The sequence below is a fragment of the Sylvia atricapilla genome, chromosome 12, assembly GCF_009819655.1.
Source record: "Sylvia atricapilla isolate bSylAtr1 chromosome 12, bSylAtr1.pri, whole genome shotgun sequence".
Lineage (NCBI taxonomy): Eukaryota > Metazoa > Chordata > Aves > Passeriformes > Sylviidae > Sylvia > Sylvia atricapilla.
In genome coordinates this window covers 7,868,979-7,887,153 of record NC_089151.1, presented here as the reverse complement: position 1 = coordinate 7,887,153, position 18,175 = coordinate 7,868,979, and the positions used below count along the sequence as shown (strand labels likewise).

At 42.8% G+C, this 18,175-nt stretch overlaps 1 protein-coding gene across 10 annotated transcripts in view; it reads left to right on the top strand.

The window, feature by feature from the left end:
- Nucleotides 1-281: 281 nt before the first annotated feature.
- The window catches only part of CNOT1 (CCR4-NOT transcription complex subunit 1), a 54,764-nt gene continuing 36,870 nt past the window's right edge, over nt 282-18,175 (top strand). For 8 of the 10 annotated variants that reach the window (XM_066327723.1, XM_066327717.1, XM_066327720.1 and 5 more), the window contains exons 1-12: nt 846-995; nt 6,505-6,781; nt 10,572-10,679; nt 11,347-11,445; nt 11,967-12,035; nt 12,131-12,185; nt 12,542-12,745; nt 14,104-14,272; nt 15,473-15,599; nt 15,893-16,003; nt 17,166-17,336; nt 17,862-17,989. In XM_066327723.1, coding sequence (XP_066183820.1) covers nt 6,680-6,781; nt 10,572-10,679; nt 11,347-11,445; nt 11,967-12,035; nt 12,131-12,185; nt 12,542-12,745; nt 14,104-14,272; nt 15,473-15,599; nt 15,893-16,003; nt 17,166-17,336; nt 17,862-17,989 — 1,343 coding nt within the window. In that variant the 5' untranslated portion in view covers nt 846-995; nt 6,505-6,679. Of the gene's footprint in view, nt 372-845; nt 996-6,504; nt 6,782-10,571; nt 10,680-11,346; nt 11,446-11,966; nt 12,036-12,130; nt 12,186-12,541; nt 12,746-14,103; nt 14,273-15,472; nt 15,600-15,892; nt 16,004-17,165; nt 17,337-17,861; nt 17,990-18,175 lie in introns of those variants that run through there. The other 2 variants (XM_066327714.1, XM_066327722.1) reach the window with 2 other exon arrangements.

Sequence of the window (18,175 nt, the reverse complement as noted above, 5' to 3'; positions counted from 1 at the left end):
GAGCTGGGAAGTCCCACCGCCTTCCTCAGGCCCTCATCCTCCGGGATATCTTCGCGCCCGGGGCCGGGGGATTCCAGGGGAGGCTCTGTGGGCCCCGGTCCTGGTGTGGCACCTCAATGTCGACCCCCGGTCGACACACAAGTCTGGTGTGGCTGAGACGGGCGGGAAGGAATTGAAAGGGAGTTTTCTCTTCGGGACTGAGTGCAGCCATCCGGGTGGGTGCAAATGGAGAGAGGATTTCCTTAGAAAGGAAAACCCGAGCGTGCGGGGCCCAGGCCGAGCACTCTGACGGACCGACCATCACCATGTTGTGGGGGAACATCGCCTGGGCCGTACCAAGGCAGCACGGGGGAGAGAACGCCAATTCATGGGTCTGTACCACGGCGCTGCGCGGGGGGGAAAACCGTTCTTGGGGTTGTACCACCGTCGGGGGGGGAGGAAACAGCGAGGCGAGGGGGAACGGGGCGGGCCGCACCACTCGGAGAGGGGTACCCCCCCGCCATGACTCCGCGCGCCCTTTGGCACCGCCCGCCACTTCCCCTTCCCGCCCCGCCCTCTCGCGAGACCCCTCGCTCATTGGCCGGCCTCGGCAGCGCGGGTTGGCTGTCGACGCGCACGCGCAGACCGAGAGTGCTAAGGAGCTCTGATTGGCTGAGAGAGTAGGAAGGATTTCGGCTCCTCCCGGCCAATGGCGTGCGGCTCAGGTTCCGCGCGGAGAGCAGCATGATGCCCTCCCCCGAGGTCGCACGGCGCTGATTGGCCAGCCGCACGCGGCTCCGCGCTCTGATTGGGCGAAGTCTCCTCCGTGGGGGCGCGGCACCTCCGCGCGCATTCCGCCCCTCCGCTCCCCCCGCGTCCCCCCCCCGCGAGAGGACGGGGGAGGGGAAAGGCCGCGGCGCGAGCGCGCGACCCCATCCGCCATTTTGTTTCGGAACGGCGGCGGCGCGAGAGAAGCGCGCGAGCGGCCCCGGCCCGGCCCTCACGACACCGCTGAGGTGGGAGCGGCGCCCGCCCGGCCCCGGGGGGAGGCTCTGGGTGGCTGTGGGGGCACTGCGGGCTTCGGGGCGGGGGGAGTGGCGGTGGGGACGGGGCCGGAGGCAGCGGGGCCGGGCCAGCTTTAGCTGAGGGCAGCGGGGCCGGCTGAGGCACTCTCCCAGCCGGGCCGCCCTCCGGGGTGTGCGAGAGGCGGCGGCGGAACCCTCGGCCCTCTCCCCCCGCGCTCCTCGGTCCTGCGGCCGCCCCTGAGCGACAGAGGAATCTCCGCAAGGTCCGGGGCAGGAGCCGCGGGTGTTCCCCGTTCGGTGGCGGGGGCAGGTGGCGGCGGCAGCGTCACGAGGTGGCGGGGAAACCGCCAGCTCTGGGGCTGTGCTCATTTCTCCCTCTTCGCTTGTGTAACGCCAGTGGTGACAGGTGGAGCTTTGAGAACTCCGGGCCGGGCCTGCTGCGGTCGGGCTCGGCGGCCTCCGTAGGAGATCGGTGTTGTTGTGACTTGCCCGTAGAAAATACGGAAAAAGTGAGATGTAGTAAATAATACGATGACATAACTTTCTTGCAGACCACAGGAGAGAAATCCTTCTTAGTGCTGTCCTCCAGTTAAGAAAAGGTTGCCCAGACAAATGGACTTGTATAATTCTGAACTAGGAATAGCAACAGTTGGGTGTTTCGACAGATGCTGTATCGGTACAACAGCTTCTTCACAATGGTTTTCTAACTTGGATTAGTACCATTTACTTCTTATACAGGAAAGCCAGGGAGTGCTCAGAGTTTAATTTCAACAAGCCACAAGCAATTTGGACTGTTTTTTCGACAGAAGTAAGGTAATACTGAAAATACAACACTAGTCTGTTGGTACATCATATACTCAGATTGTTTCTGAATCCCACTTGTTGCACGGAAGCATGCCAACTGCTCTCAGAAACTTTTTAAGCAGGTTAACAAAACAGGTGTGACTCTCACAAGTCATTCTTAGTGTATCCAACTGATTCCTGTTTCTAAGGTAACTACTTTAGCATTGGCTAAAATTATGGGCAGTATGAGTCTAGGTGGGGTGACTCTCTTACAAACAGGAAACAAGCTTAGTTGGTAGTAGACTGGTCTGTCGTTTCCATGTTTGTTATTTTGATTCTTTCAGCCCTTTTGAGTTCACTCTTAACTGTTGCTGCTTTTGGCCTGGTGTCTCCAAACCAAACTCACAGCCAGTTTGTTGCCTACCTGTGTCTCTTCTTTGGAGAAACACCTTGTCCTGTTTATCCTATATAGTGTTCCTGGGTTTTTGGGTTATGCTGAAATGGCCCCTCTTGGTATTCAGCTGACTAAGTGGGAACATAACTTAGCAAAAGAGGACAGTAATGTCCCCATGATGGGACATAACTAAATCATGTTGGGAATTGTTACCACTGCGAATCATGGTTGAGGCCATCACTATTTTAGCCAGATTTCTCTTTTGTTCCATAAACATCCTTGATGTATGAATTCTGCACTTTTCCTTTGACTTTTGAAGTAGCATTTAGCTGTTTTAAAACACGTTTGGGATGGTAAAACACCATGAAGCATTTGATAACAAGTCACTCCTTTTCTTCCTTCTAGCAGAAACTTTATTCTGCAGCATTTGTCTGAAGGAGAACTGGGAAGTAAGAGTTCCTTGGTTTGTTTTTTTTAACAGTCTAGATTGAGATGTGGAAATGCCTGAAGCAGCCATGTCATGTTTGTTGCATATCTCATGTATTTGAGGTAGATTCCAAACTGCAACTTCACTGGCCTGAGTGCATAGAACAACATAGGTGCTTAGTTCAGCCACACTCTGTAAACTAAAGTTACTGTGTCTAATCATCTTTGTGACTTCTGGTTTACGGGAATTGGGTGCAGCTTTCCAGTGTATGGAATATTCAGGTGTGTTTCTGTTTGTAAGCGCCTGAATTTGAGCTGGCCAAAGAGAGATTATTTTACTGCTAATGTGACTTCAAGTGTGAGGTTTTTTTCTCAGTAGGTTTCAAAGTGGTAGACCTCCTGAAGTACAAAGTATAGTATGATTCAAAACCACATTTGTGCCTCGGATTGCTCCCAGTGTTGGCCCTCTGAGAGGTGTGGTGCTCTTCCATGTTTTGTATTTATTCATGGGTTTAAAAAGAAGGTAAAGGACTGTTCTGGAGGGCAGGCTTAGCAGTGGTCCCTTTAACATGTTTTATATCATGTTTTGTGACAGGAGTTTAGATCCTAATCTGCAAACACATTGCTGATTGACTATGTTTTATCCTCCACATGCAGCACATGTGCCCTGATATCATCCAACTCTTGAAATCCAGTTGAATAGTTACTTACTTCTGCAACATTCTGAAAAACGATACAAAGTTATCTTGAAGTAATTTTGAAATTACTTTCTTTGTAAGAGTGTTTCCGAATTTGTGGGAGACTTCAGGTTTGTAAACTTCAGCATCAAGGCTTAGTTACTCTCTAGTGATTTCTGGTTAGTAGGGAGTGTCTTTTTGGTCACACCTGATGGGTGGTTTCATACTGGCCCTCTCCATTTTGTGATTTTTGGATTCTTGCCTGAAATTTTATTGCATTCATGTTTTGATCCAACAGAACTCTGCTCTTGAAAAAAGATCTACTGAAAGAGATGGCAAATGTTTTTTGCTGATGGGCTGTTGTTTTCCTTAGGAAGTGTTCAGGGTGTGTAATGCTGTAGAATTTGGTAAATACATTTTATCTTTAAAATGGTTGTGTTGCACAATATAAAATTGTAATATTGTAAGAGCTCCTGAGTCCTGTGCAGGGTATCTTAATCCATTACTGTATCATAGGATCTGTGAATGAAAGTAGCTCATTTTGCCAGGAAATCCAAATTTTTTAAATAAACTCCCTGTAGCTGAGGCTTTACTTGTCTGAACATGGCAGATTTGTCCCATGGACTGAAAGCTTCCTGAATTGTTGAGGCCAGTGTAGGGATATTCATTCCCACTAAGGATGTATGGATCTAAAAATAAAGTCTGCTTCACATAGCATTCATAGCTTCCTTAATCAGTGCTGTAGTAATTGAATTTTAACCTTGCACTGAATGACCAAAGAGGTACCTGTGCAGTTCCGCTTTGCAGGCAAGGCTCCCTTGGTTATTCTGTACTCTCCTGAGTTAGGTTGCATCGTTTGAACCTCTGGAGTTAATGTTGTGTCCATGGGAGCTGTCAGGGTTTGCTCTGTGTTGGGATACACATGGTGCAAACCATATGTTTAGAACATAAGTAGGAAGCTGTTTCCTCAGCTATTGTGTTCTTTCCTTGAGTCTCCGTGTTTGCTCAGGCTCTTCCTTGAGAGGCTTCCTTGAAAGGAAGAATCCCATTTTGCCTCCAGCCTGGATTGTCCAGTGGCAGTGCCAGATTTTGCAGTTGGAAGGTGGCAAAGCTTGTTTTACTTCCCTGCAATCAGAGCATTCCCTGCTTTTTTGGGAGACAACAGAGATGCTAATAGGAGGTGGGATGGTCAGTGTTTGTGCTCTGCAGGGTGTTGTGTGGCAGCAGGGAGGCTTGAGCCCAGCTTGAGAATTTCAGAATAAACCCCCTGGGTTTTAGGTGGAGTAGGTGTGATTGCTGTGCTGTTTGTATTGGTAAGAGGAAGAATGCCCAGAGAAATGTGTTTTTTTTCCCTAGGGGCCTGAAATTCTGAAATTCTGTTATTGCCTTAAATATTGGTCAAGTTGAAGTTTTATGTCCTATAGGCAGTTCAAAGAGGCTGTGAGTTTTCCAGGCTGGTTGCTGTAATTGGTGCTCTGATGGGACTGAGTTCCCCTTGTTGACTGCTGGTTTTAGTAAGTGCAAGTACTGTACCAAGGTCTGTGTGCTTGATTTTTAACAAATGCTTTTCAGAAGCTTTATGTTGGTCATGCATTTTAAACCCTGCCAGTAAGATTGTTTTGGAAGGCTTGTATTTGCCAAACTCAATATTTTCTGGGTTACTCCAAAAGAGGAATTTAAAGGTTATTAAAAATAAAAATAAATCAGGTACTGTGCTACTGAGAAATCTTTTTAAACTTTGTGCCAGTCCTGCCTTCTAGATGTTCCACAGTCAGTGGCCTTTTAAATCTTCATATATAAAGGTAATGAATTCTAGCTTGTCAGATGTACTAAAAAGAAGTGGAAGTTTTGTGTAATTCTTCTCACTGCAGTTTTAGACGTGCCCTGAAATTCTTTGAGACCAACTGCTTTGTCGTTGAGGAATGCTTTGAGTATTACTGCTTGAAAATTTGTTCTTTGTGAGATGTAAGTTTTATTGCGTAAGAAGGATCTTGCATACCTTCATTGAGTAGTCAGGGTTTTCTGTGGCACAAGGAAAGTCTGGAAGTCAGTTTATTTGACTTTTCTTACGAATAATTTACCCTTATATTTGTGTAATATAATAAACTTTTTCAAAGAGCAGAATGGTCTTCATTGCCTTTGATAGGATTTGTTGCTCCTGATGATTTGAAGTGTAGGCAGATGTTAAATAAGGTATGGCTCCAAGTGTAAGCAAGTGAAAACCTTTGTATAAAGGGAGATGGGAAGAAGAGTTCTGTTTGTACTCAGCACAGTCTGTTCAGTTTCCCGTGTGCTGCTGCTGTGGGGTGCTGGCAGGAGCAGGCCTGATGTGCTGAGCAGGACTTCTCCCTGCACTGGTTTGCCCTCAGCTCCACATCACCCCAGCCATCCATTGCCATGATGAGGCAGAAATCGTGTGCTCGTGGTTTTCACCATGGAGCCAAGACAGCAAAGCAATAGTTTTTGTTCTGAGAAAGGGATCTTCAGACTCTTGGCATGCAGCCCAGTGACCTTTGTGTTTTGATCAGGTAGAGCTTCCAAGCAGTGACTCTCCAGCTTGATTCTACCTCTGTTAATGCACAGTGCTGCTTCTCAGAGCAGCTTGGGGTTTCATTGGAGGCTCCCCACGCTGTTGGATATGCAGGACTTGCTTTGGGATGCAGTTTTGTCACACTGGCAATCTGTAATTTAACAGATGAGATGTCAAGTGCCAAGTTTTGTGTTGTCATAGAAATTTATTAAGCTGGCAAGCTCTGCTGTTGTAGCTCACTGGAAAGCTGTTTCAGTATAAGCCAAATGTTAGGGTTAGTTTATTGCAGTTCTTTGTGTGTTGCTCATTCACAATTGCTTGTTTTGGTGTGCGGGGTTGAGGCAATACTGCCTGGATGTACTGAGGCAAAATAGAGCAGAGATGGTAAAAGTGCATTTTCGATATTAATCTATGATCACTGCTTTGAATGATTCTGACCTCTCATTGCTGCTGTGTGGTATCCTATTCATTATTCATCTCGTTTCCTTTCTGATGGTGCTGAAAATCATTCTTCTGACTGAGCTGTTTGCTGGCTCTTTCAGACTGCAGAATGCAGAAACAAAAGTGGTCAGGTAATGTAAAAACAACTGAAGTTATCTTTTACAAACTTAATAGCACTTCATTTTCCTTGTGAATATAGTTATGTGATATTGCTGTAGAACTTAAATCTAATTAAATACTGTTTTCCAGGTGCCATGTTTCAGAACAGACAAAGACAACTGAGAAAGAAGAGCTGAAGCAAGTAACACAGAAACAGATACAGGCTCATTGGGGGAAAAAAACTTGACCTGTCTCTGAGGTGACTAAAGGGGAATAATGGTGATTTTGCGCCGGGCTCGGCCGCCTGCTTCCGCCCCAACCAGCAATGAATCTTGACTCGCTCTCGCTGGCCTTGTCTCAAATCAGCTACCTGGTGGACAATTTAACCAAGAAAAACTACCGAGCCAGCCAGCAGGAAATACAGCATGTAAGTAAAGTGATACGGTGCTACAAAATAAGTTTTGGAAAGGGAACTGGAGTTTCTCTTCTTGTTTGTATTTGTACTCTGTCCTGCTCTTGTGTATGTTACTGCTTGCTGTTTTCTGTAGTGTTGCAAATGGCAGGGTGTGTCTGATACTCCTGCTGGTTCATTTGCCAAGTCATGAGATACAGCTCAGAGCTGAGTCCAGTATTAACTTTGTAGTTGAATATCAGGATTAACTGCTACTCCTGAAGGGTGGTATGAAAAGCTTTCTTCTCCAGGATAAATCTTTCCACTTTTGGGCATTCAGTAGAACACTGATTGGGAAGGGGAGGAAGATGTATACATTCAGTGTTTAGAGTTGTTGCACTGATAGCCTGAGTATGTTGTAATTTACCTCTAAATGCTCTCTCCTCCCTTGATGGAAGTTTTTTTTCCTCTTTCATTCAGTGACTCATGGCTTGGTTGTGAAGCCAAGCTGACTGGCTTGGCCCTGGGTTTTCAGTCAGCAGGCAGAGTAACTGCAAGTTGAGACTGAAATATTTGTGATTTGGCCAATAATTCTGTTTTAATTGACCTTTTTAAAAATAGCTCTAACTTGCAGGGTGGACTGAAAAGCATTGTCTGCAGAGGAGTGCTTAGGAGGAAGTGAGTGCTACTGAGCTAGTTTTAGAAACTGGTTTAGTTCAGTTCCCAGCAGACAGCTGGGCCACTTAATTCTGAGTTTTTTTCCTGCAGCAGTGCAATCCCGCAGTGATTTGAATCAGATTAGAAGGCCAGAAGGCTTAAGCAGTGAGTTTCTGTAACATTTGATGTCTTCAAAAGTGCATTCATTGCTTATCTTGAGGTGAGAGGAGAGTGATTTCAACAGTATTGACTTCTTTAAATGTAAGGTGGAATAGGTGTGTTGTAACTTTTTTAACTTTCTCCTGTTTTTTGCAAGTTCAGTGCTCCAGGGGCTCATTTGGGATCATGCTGTCCTTTTGATCACTGTTAGTTTCAACAGATAGTTTTTGCAGCAAGGTGTGATTGAAGCATGACTTGATTTGGGAGAAGATATGGTTGATCGGCCATTCACTTGGAGCATAGCTCTCTAAAACAGGGACAGATTGTTCCTTACCCTTCAGCCAGCCTCTTAGCCTCACTGTGGTGAGAGGGGTAAGAGACTGGGACCTGGTCTCTGGAAATGGCTGGATTTTTTATGGTTATAAAGCAGATCTAGAATTTCAAGGCTAAGTTCCTAAAATCTTAATCCTTTATTGTTGTTGGGGTTTTTGGGGGAGGTTTTTTTTGTTTTGTTTTTGTGTTTTTTTAATTTCCTGGTTTGCTTTACTTTTGTGGTAGCTGGTACAGTATTTCTTTAGTTGAAGAGAATATGTGTGCTGTAACTGTCTTATGGTACACTGCTTGGGGTAAATTTTTGGCATGATTCATTCAGTTTTACAAAGTTTCCATCTAAGCATATAGAGTTGTGGAAATTCATACTGGTAGTTGTTCTTGTCTCTACTGACCAAAATGACTCATATATTTAGATACATCACTCGAGTGTAAGAGTGGCAAAGCTTAAGGAACTAATTTCTGTTTAAATGCACTATCAGTAGTCATTTAATATAGCTAATGCTTTAAAAAATAGAATATATGTTTAAAAAACTAAAAAATATTTTATGCATTTGTCAGACACAAATTCTAAACCATGGCTTCCTCTGAAGTGAGTTTTTGTGGTCTCCTTCTCCTGAAGTGCTCAGGAGAGCCTGGTTGGAGAGGGAGAAAGGGCTTTGTGGGTGAGTTATCTAGGAAAGCAAAACTTTGTGAATCTATAAAAAAATTTGTCTGATCCTGTATTTGCCCAAACACATTATGTGATAAATCCAAATACATGTGACTCAAGCTTTATCCTAAATCACAGACTGGTTGAGGTTGGAAGGGACCTGTAGAGGTAATCTGGTCCAAACTCCTGCTCCAACAGTCCCTTAGAGCGGGTTGCCCAGGAATATATCTGGGCAGCTTTTGGGTACCAACATGGATGGAGACTCCACAGCCTTTCTGGGCAGCCCCTATCAGTGCTTGGTCACCTCTGCAGTAAAAAAAAAACTATTTTTGATCTGATTTTATGACTGGATACACTGTCATGTAAATGTATCAAGGCTGCCAATACAAGGGGTTTTTTCAGCTCTTTGTTCAGGAAAACTGGCAATTCTCATTCCCCATTTCCTGGAAGACCTTTTTTGTGAATGTAGTTAGAGTTGAAATACAATATACTGCACTTTTAGCCTTCTCTTCCCTTCTTTCCTGTATGTTAAATTTTCAAATTATTGTCCTTTGGAAGATACCTCAGTGCAAGGAAGCAATCTACTTCTGATGCAGGCAGGTTGTGTGGATGGCTTTAGTATGAACAGTTTTCTTTGGCATCTGTTTACTTTGATGAATTCACCTTGGTCACAGCACCAGGCAGCTCCTTAGGAAATTGATCCAGCTTTATGTCAGTCTTGTTAGCACATCCAAATCTTTGTATCTGATTGGGATTGCCTAAACAGACTGCCTGTTTTCTGAAACCTGAGCTAGGGAGTAGAATTTGCTGCTAATTCAGGTTTGCTGAGTTTTGCTCCAATCTGGGCATCTTCCTGATCCTGGGGTATGGCTGCCTTCAAAGGCCCAGCTGTCACCACAGCTGGGCTGTTTACTCTGGACTGACATACCACAGGCATGTATGTTACAGCCTCTGGTCAAGAAGCAGAGCTAGATTTGACTAGGAAGTTTCTTTCCAGCAGAACAAAACTTGGCAGCCACTGGAATCAGCAGGCTCTGAGGGAAAGGGAAGCACAGTGTCAGATAACAGTAGAAAAACTGAGCTGAAAACAGTGAAACATCAGAGCTTGGGCAGAGGAAGCCTAAAGCAACCCTGTTTGTCTCTTTGCACAAAGAAACTATTGGCAAACAAGGACATTGGTGACGGGTGAAGCAGTGGAATTGGTGGAGGCAGTCAGACCAGAGGCAGAGCTGCGGGTTTGTGCTGGCACAATTTGTGTCTCTCCTGCAGCTAGAGAAGGGGAAACAGTGAGAAAAACGTTGCCAGTAAATGAAGGTTGGATTTGTTATTATCTGCTACTGTTTGGCCAAAGAGGCAAGATGCTGTTGGTTGGCTTCAGATTTCTGACAGTATGGATTCTATTGAAAAGGAGTAATGCTGTTCACTTGGTTGGGGTGTAAAGAAAGGAGCAAGTTCTGAAACAGTCTGGAGCTATTTCAGACAAAAAGCTGATGGGCTGGTCTAGCCAGGAGTTCAGGTAAATGGTAGGGGATGTAAACAAAGATTGTAATATTTTAAGATTTAATAATGAGTGATAGGTGTTTTAAGTCAGCAAATACAGATCACCCATTGCACAGGTGTATCCCAAGGCTGTGTTCTTGCAGAGTTAGGCACTGCACCTGTGGGAAAAAAAATATGGAAAATGAGGCCATGGACCATGTGGATTCTGGGCTGCTTTGGCGGCAGAATCCTGAGGGTGACTTAAAAACCCCTTTTTACTTAGTTTTATAAGAATACCACCCCTGAAATGTATGGCTTCTGTGTCAGTGACTTGTGTCTAGATTCTCTTTGTTTATACTTATTATTTGCAAGTAGGATTAATGATGTGGTTTCTAGGTTACTGATTAAAGGGAACATTTATAGCAGTTTTGTTGAAACTGTAGATGATTTAACTACTAGCAGTACTGCTGTATCCATAGTTCTAGACCCAGATCTTGCTCTGTAATGACTGTTTGCTACCAAGCTGTTTTTTTTGATGCTTCTTTGCAGATTGTGAATAGGCACGGTCCCGAGGCAGACAGGCATTTACTACGCTGTCTATTCTCGCACGTGGATTTCAGTGGCGATGGTAAAAGTAGTGGCAAAGATTTTCATCAGGTACAGTTTGCACCAACACATCTGTTTATTGGTTTTGATTGTTAAAAATCATTTGGTGGGATTTCATCCAGGTCAAGCACAAAGGCAGGTTAGAAGCAGTAGCTTCAAACAAACTTATTTTCTGGTTATATGGCCTTTCAACTGCAGGAACTTTTTGCCAGTCCTCACATCAGAAGATAATTGTTGATATCTGGCTTACAATCTCTTCATGTGGAAAAAAACAGGTTGCATCAGTACAAATGCCCCTTTTACCACATGCACTGCTCTAGTTTGAAAGCATTTCTATGTATCTTCAGTTTGTCTGAATCCGTTAACTGACGTTTCTGGTGCTGACTATGTATTGAATGTTTTCACCCCTAAGCAGTTTTTCTGCAGGCTTTTTAGCTCCTAACCATGAATCAAGTACTCTGGGTTGTCTAGTGCAATGTGTGAGGATGTTTACAGAAATCAAAACATTGCACATACGATAGAGAATGTTTCATCACTTTGTCAATCTTAAAAGCAAAGCAAACCTGAAGAAAGCTTGAATGAAAAGAAGCTAATTGATGTTAGAGAGAATTTGGGCACTTAAATTAGTACTTTATCTTTTTGTTTTTCTGTACACAGTGCACAGTAGTTTATTTTTGCTGTCCTGTTCCAAAACTGAGAGCCATCTTGTTCTTTTCAGACTCAATTTCTGATCCAGGAGTGTGCGTCACTGATTACAAAACCAAACTTTATCTCGACGCTGTCCTACGCCATTGACAATCCCTTGCACTATCAGAAGGTTTGTATGCTTGAAGTGGATCCCAGTGTCAGAAACTGCACTGAGTTGGTCTCTAGGAAACCAGCTGGTTTTTCCTTGTGTTCCCTTGTAGTAAAATTTTCAAAAACTTAGCTTGCCTGGTTGTTGTGGGGTTTTTTTTTTTTAAACTAAGCAGGTTTGTAAATCACTCAGAATGACTGCAAACTGAATTTTAATACTTTATCTAATGTTGGTACTTCATGACTTGTTTATGGCATCAGAACAAAAACAAATCATCAGTGCTGCTTCTCTTTCTTTGAATATGAAGGCCATGATAGTGGTTTAATAGCAGGGTATATGGGAGAAGCTTTTAGAGGAGATGTATCCAAAAGTAGTTGGAAAGTTGTTTAGACATAGAAGCTTTGTGTTAACCCAGAGCAGAATAGTTACTAATTTTCCAAGCTTTCAAATAGACTCTAGATAGTCTGACACATTGCAAATGAGATTAATCTCCAAACATGTTATTCATGTTTGTTTCATGTTATTCTTCTTACTTGTTTCAGAGTCTAAAGCCTTCACCTCATTTATTTGCCCAATTGAGTAAAGTCATCAAATTAAGTAAAGTTCAAGAGGTAGGTGAATGGTTATTTCAAAAAAATTTTTTTTTTCACTTAGCTAGTTAGAAAGGATGAGGTCCCCTTACTATGATGTTTGTTTTTGTTTGTAGGTGATTTTTGGTCTGGCTTTACTGAACTCTTTCAGCTCAGATCTACGAGGTTTTGGTAAGTTTCCTAAAGTACTACATCAGGGGCACATTTTTCAGTAGTGTGCTTTCTAGATGGGTGCCTGCCTGACCTGACCTTGCAATTAGTGGTGCCATTGGGAGGGGCAATAAATCTGAAGTTAAAGGACCCATTCATATCTGACTGGCTTGATAATGAATCAAATCAGGGTATTGTGATATCTTAACTTATAGTTGTCCATTAATATTTGAGCTCTCAGGTACAAGGTTTCTGTTTAAATCTGAACTGTTGTGGGTTGTGGCAACTCAAATTAACAGAATGGTACCTAGCTAAATGAATCTCATATTAAAGCAGAATCCCAGGTTTTGACTCTTAACCTCTTCTGTTTCCAAAAGCTGCCCAGTTTATCAAACAGAAACTCCCGGATCTTTTGCGCTCTTACATTGACGCAGACGTCAGTGGAAATCAAGAAGGTGGCTTCCAAGATATTGCAATAGAGGTCCTGCACCTTCTCCTCTCCCATCTCCTCTTTGGGCAGAAGGGAGCCTTTGGTGTAGGACAGGAGCAGATCGACGCTTTCCTCAAAACATTACGTAGAGGTAAGTGTTGCTGTTCAGGAAGCCTGACCAAATGCAGACTTCGAGATTGATTTTCGTGACTTGCTGTCAGTGCAGAGTGTTGAAGTGGTGGGGAGCTTGCTGACTTAGAACTTGGTAGATTTTTATAGTAAACTGACAGAAAAGATACCACTGTTCTGGTATTGGGTCCTAATGTACAGTTTTGCTTTCAATGAGCAGTAATGTGGTCTCATGTTCTCAAAAAGTTTTGATAAACGAATATTGAGTAAAGGATATTCAAGTATGTGTCTGCTTGTAAGGCATGGTATTTGTGGATTTAACTAAAGCAGCTTAGTGCACTGTAGTCGAAAACCCCCCTTACAGAGTAAGGAACATACATTGCCATTTCAAACAGGATAATTTTAAGCATTGTTTTATTATATTAGATGCAGATCCATGAGGAAACGGTAGCACAGTGAGGGAGGTGCTTCTGACTTAAACTCTGTTTCATTTCCTGAAAGCTACCATTGTAGTCCGTTCCTTTCCAAAACCAGCGTTTGCTGTAAACTTATCTCACTAAGGAGGATTTGGACTGAAGATGATAATTGAACTTAACCCACTCCTTGGTTCTGCACAGGCTTTTAGGTAGAGGAAGCTACCATTTATACAAGAGCAAAATATTTGTTCTAATTCTTTAAATGTAACTTCATAGTTCTTATGTATTGTGATAAAGATTAGTGCATTAGCTTCTGTTATTCCTGACACTTCACTCTGGGATATTGGGAACTCTTCTGTGAATGGCCCTGGTGGTGCTATATGTCAACGGTGCTGTCTCAGGAAGGCCCACCCACAAGATGTCTTTGCTGCTATCCACTGTGAGCAGAACTCTGATCTGCAGATCTGATCCTCTCATTACTCATCTCTCTTAAAACTTTGCCTCCCAGGAAGGAAAAAATGAGTATTTACTCTTTCTATGCTCAAGGGGCTGGCTTAGTTTTGCTGTGTTTCTTAGACTCAGTTGCAGATCCTTTGTTTCCTAATATTACCTGAGTTGGAGGAATAAGTTTTGCTGGACTGCTGTATTGTTTCCTGCTCTGTGCTTTTTTTGGATGACTGCTGTGACAGTCTAGTTCTAAACTTACACCAGCACAGCTGCTGGCCTTTTGGGCAGCTGCAGAGCTGCAGTGAACCTACATGAGCCTTGTTTAGTCAACGTTCTTCTTCTCTAAGAATATCCTAGTGCCTGTAGAGAACTGAAAATGGGATGGAGGGATGCTGCATCAGTACTCTCTTGATCTCTGCAGCAGTAGGCCAACTCCAGCACAGTGGAATAATTCTGAATAATCTTTCATATGCAACTGGTATTCTGGGTGTTTTGACACTGTTACTCTTGTCTTTAGATTTTCCCCAGGAGCGTTGCCCTGTGGTGCTTGCACCACTTCTATACCCTGAAAAACGGGACATTCTAATGGACAGGATCCTGCCTGATTCTGGAGGGATAGCCAAAACCATGATGGAGAGTTCTCTGGCAGATTTCATGCAAGAAGTTGGCTATGGCTTTTGTGCAAGGTTTGTAGGAAAATACAATTTTCAAGCATGTAATTTTGGGTGATGGTGGTGGTTTTCTTTCTTGTTTCTTGAGGTAAAAGATAAAAAGCACTTTAAATACATAAATAAGTAGAATCTTATCAAGTATTATGAGGTTGTTTATTTAAATTCTGGTTGTATTTTGCTTTCTTCTAATGTGTATTACATGCCTGTGTAAGAATTTTATCATGGTAAGAAATGCCACATAAAAGGATTCACATTGCTTTTGAAGGTTTCATAAAAATTTGACTATCACCCTTTTGTACGTGAAAATGAAAGTGTCTGAGTAGACATAAACTCCAGCTAAATCTCACTGGAGTGTTGGAAGAACTTTGCTCTTGCAAAACTTAGGCCTCAAAGTGAAGCTAACCTATTTTTTTGTAAGAGGCGTATGGTAGAATTAAATGATTCTGTATTTCAAGAGAAAAACTATTCATTACTTTGGGGAGGTGATGAAATCGCAAAGGTATTAATATAGGCGGTTTTATTAAACTAAGAAATAAAACCACCATGTGTTGGAAGGTACTGAATTATTTCCTTTGTTAGCACATGCATGTTAATAAAACAGTTTATATATTCTTGCTATATAAATCTTCCTGGCCTAGTTATGAAGTGTTCACAAAATGGAAAAAAAACTTGCAAAAAAAGCCTTCAGTTCTGAAGTTGAAACTCAGGCATCTGCTCTTTGTTTTCTCTCTTGTCTCCCAGGAGGTTTTTGCTGGTGCCCTCTGCTCAGGGATGCCATGGTTTGTATCAGGCTGAAGGGGAAACATTCACAGCTTACCTTTGAACAGTGCACGTCAGCATTTTGAATGTGCATTCTCAAAGCCTTTGTTTCGCTTTTAGGTAGCAGAAAACTTGAGTCTTTGAAGCTCTGTATCACAGGTCAATAGTGGAAATGCTTTTAACCAAGAAGAGTGCTAAACCTACCCTGTGCTTTTTTGATAGAGCATAGTCTGTGAAACATCTCTGTGACATCCCTGTCACTTCAGTATACCTGGCTTTGAACTGGAAACGTGTCACCAGTGTATTTCATGGAAATAATTGCACACATTTTTCTGCTGAATTTTTCTTCTTGATTGTCTTAGAATTTTGTTATGTTGGATCATTTGACTAACTTGATGAAAGCCTTACAATGTGCTACAGTGCAACCTGCTTTTCTTTGATTTTGTTGCACCTTAGTGTCGAAGAATGTCGGAACATAATCGTGCAGTTTGGAGTTCGGGAAGTCACGGCTGCCCAGGTTGCCAGGGTTTTGGGGATGATGGCTCGAACTCATTCAGGACTGACAGACGGCATTCCATTACAAGTGAGTGGCCTGTTGTGCAGGGGATTACATTTCAGCAGAAAAAGGAGTTGAAATGCTGGCCTCTAGGAATTTAACAACTGCTTATGTTATTCAATGCTTGTACTTCTGATTGTTCTGCAGTAGATACCTGTAATACTTTGATGAATGAAAGATTCTCAAAGTGTTAAACTGATATAAATACTACTCTGAACTTCTGTTTTCACCTCTCTGGTGCAGGGAGTTCTGTAGCCAGTGGGTGTTGAGACTGTGCTGTGTTTTTTACTAGTGTTTGACTTGGTGTATTTGACTTGCAGTCTATTTCGGCTCCTGGCAGTGGGATTTGGAGTGATGGCAAAGATAAGAGCGATGGAAGCCAAGCCCATACCTGGAATGTGGAGGTCTTGATTGATGTTCTTAAAGAGCTGGTAAGTCTTGTGAGCACCTTGGTCTTTTATGTGGATAAAGCAGGATATATCTCAGTATGATTATAAACCTTTTTAGGATCCTCAACAGCCTAAATAGCTTTGAGTCTCTCTAATGTAACTGTACTTAAATGCTGGTTGTTTTTTTTTCCCTCATGAACAAGAAAATTCTGACGAATTCTGGAAAATGGAAGCCACTTAAATGAGTGACTTGAGTGCAGTTTGAGGTTTATTCTGCACTGCTCTCATATATTCCAGCATGTGTTCTCTGAGGGCTTTTGTGTTTCAGTGTATTTCTGACAGTGGAAAGTTCTATGTGTCAGATACCTTGTTTTGGAAAACTTCTTACTATAGGCATTAGTGATGAAAATGGAAGTATTTTTGTAGCTACTCATTCCAAAAGTCTTCTCTATTGCTTCTTAGGTATGCTGACACTATAGAAATAAAGTTTTTCCACCACTTTATAAGCAGCAGTTTTTGTAATGAACTCAGTTAAACATGAATACCATTTCCTTTGCTTGCCTTACGTAGGATTTTTTCTATATGTTCTGTCTAATGTATGCACAAGTCATCACTCTTGTTTTTCTAAACAAAAAACATTGATTTGTTGGGCCATAAAATAGCTTTGTCCCTGGTGCTCATCCCTCTCTGAAATGAGTGGTTTGTGTTCTGTAATGGCCACAGTTCCCTCCAAGCCCCTTCATCAGTATTGTTTCACACTGTTCCTGAAAATACAGTGGATGCTTTACAAGATCTTGGAGTTTACGTTTTGCAAAAGGAGAAGCAAGTTCTGCTTGCCAGCAGATCAGACCCTTCTGCCTTTTATCAGAAGGTGTGGAAGCTTAGGAAAGGAATAAATTAGTCTGCTAAGAGAGGAGCTATATGTTTGGGAGTTTTTAAAGAATTATTAGTTAAATGTTTGGAAGGAGAGACAGCTACTGTAGTGCTGGGGAAGTGCAGTCTCACAGGGTAGTTTAAAACATTAACTTGCATCTAATTCTCATAACTGTATAAATACATCACATTTTAAAACAAAACCCTTGCTTTCAACTTAAAGTTCAGTGGATGTTAACATGGGTACAATACTGATGAGGAGGGGTTCTTTCAAGGCAGTACTGAACATTGCAATGTGCAAGGCTAACAACTCTTGTTTGTCTGGTTGCAGAACCCTAACCTGGACTTCAAAGTAGTAACATACGAATTGGACCACCCAGGATTTCAGATTCGTGATAGCAAGGGCCTGCATATTGTAGTTTTTGGTATCCAGAGGGGCTTGGGCATGGAGGTTTTTCCAGTTAATGCCATATACAGGCCTTGGAAGCATGCAGAGGGCCAGGTATGTTTACCAACATTTTTGCTCTATCTGTAGAATATTTGCAAGGTTCCTGAATTTCTTGAATGATAAATGGAGATTAGTAGTGTGAATGTTAAGATAATCCTCATTTGAGACGCTGGCCTGTAAGGCACAAGCCTCATGTGTGTTACAGAAGTAGTGTGATTGACTGCACTGTGTGGGACATGGTCATTTGCTGTGCATTGTGGCCCTACCTTTGGCTCCAGCAGAGTTCTGGTGTGTAGTGCAGCTGAGCGTAGAACTGCTGTTGCATGGCAGTGCTCTGGGGTGCTTATCTGGTTACACAAAAAGGCCACAGCTTCATGCAAACAAGTACCCTCAGTCTATACCCATCATTCTCAAATTCCAGAAGTATGAGGTTCAGTCTTGCACAAAACACACAGTGGAGCTTGGGTCATCTCAGCTGCTAAGTTGATTTGTATCATTCTGAAAATGTGGCACTTGATAAATTGGAAGGAACCTGAAACTAATATCTAAGCTACTTCTGACATCTATTTTTTATTCCAGCTCTCCTTCATCCAACATTCCCTCATAAACCCTGACATCTTCTGTTTTGCTGACTACCCTTGCCATACTGTTGCCACAGACATCCTGAAAGCACCACCAGAGGATGACAATCGAGAAATTGCTACATGGTAATAAACCTGCTCTCAGCTGCTTTTCATACCTGGATTACTTGTCTGCTCAAAGATGGCTTTTAGCTTCATGCAGCCAGATCTATTGTAGCTATGTACATACCAGTAGATCGGCCATTAGTATTTGTGGCATGTTTCATTGGTGAAACTATTCACAGTATCAGAACTTCCGCGTGCTTCTGTAAA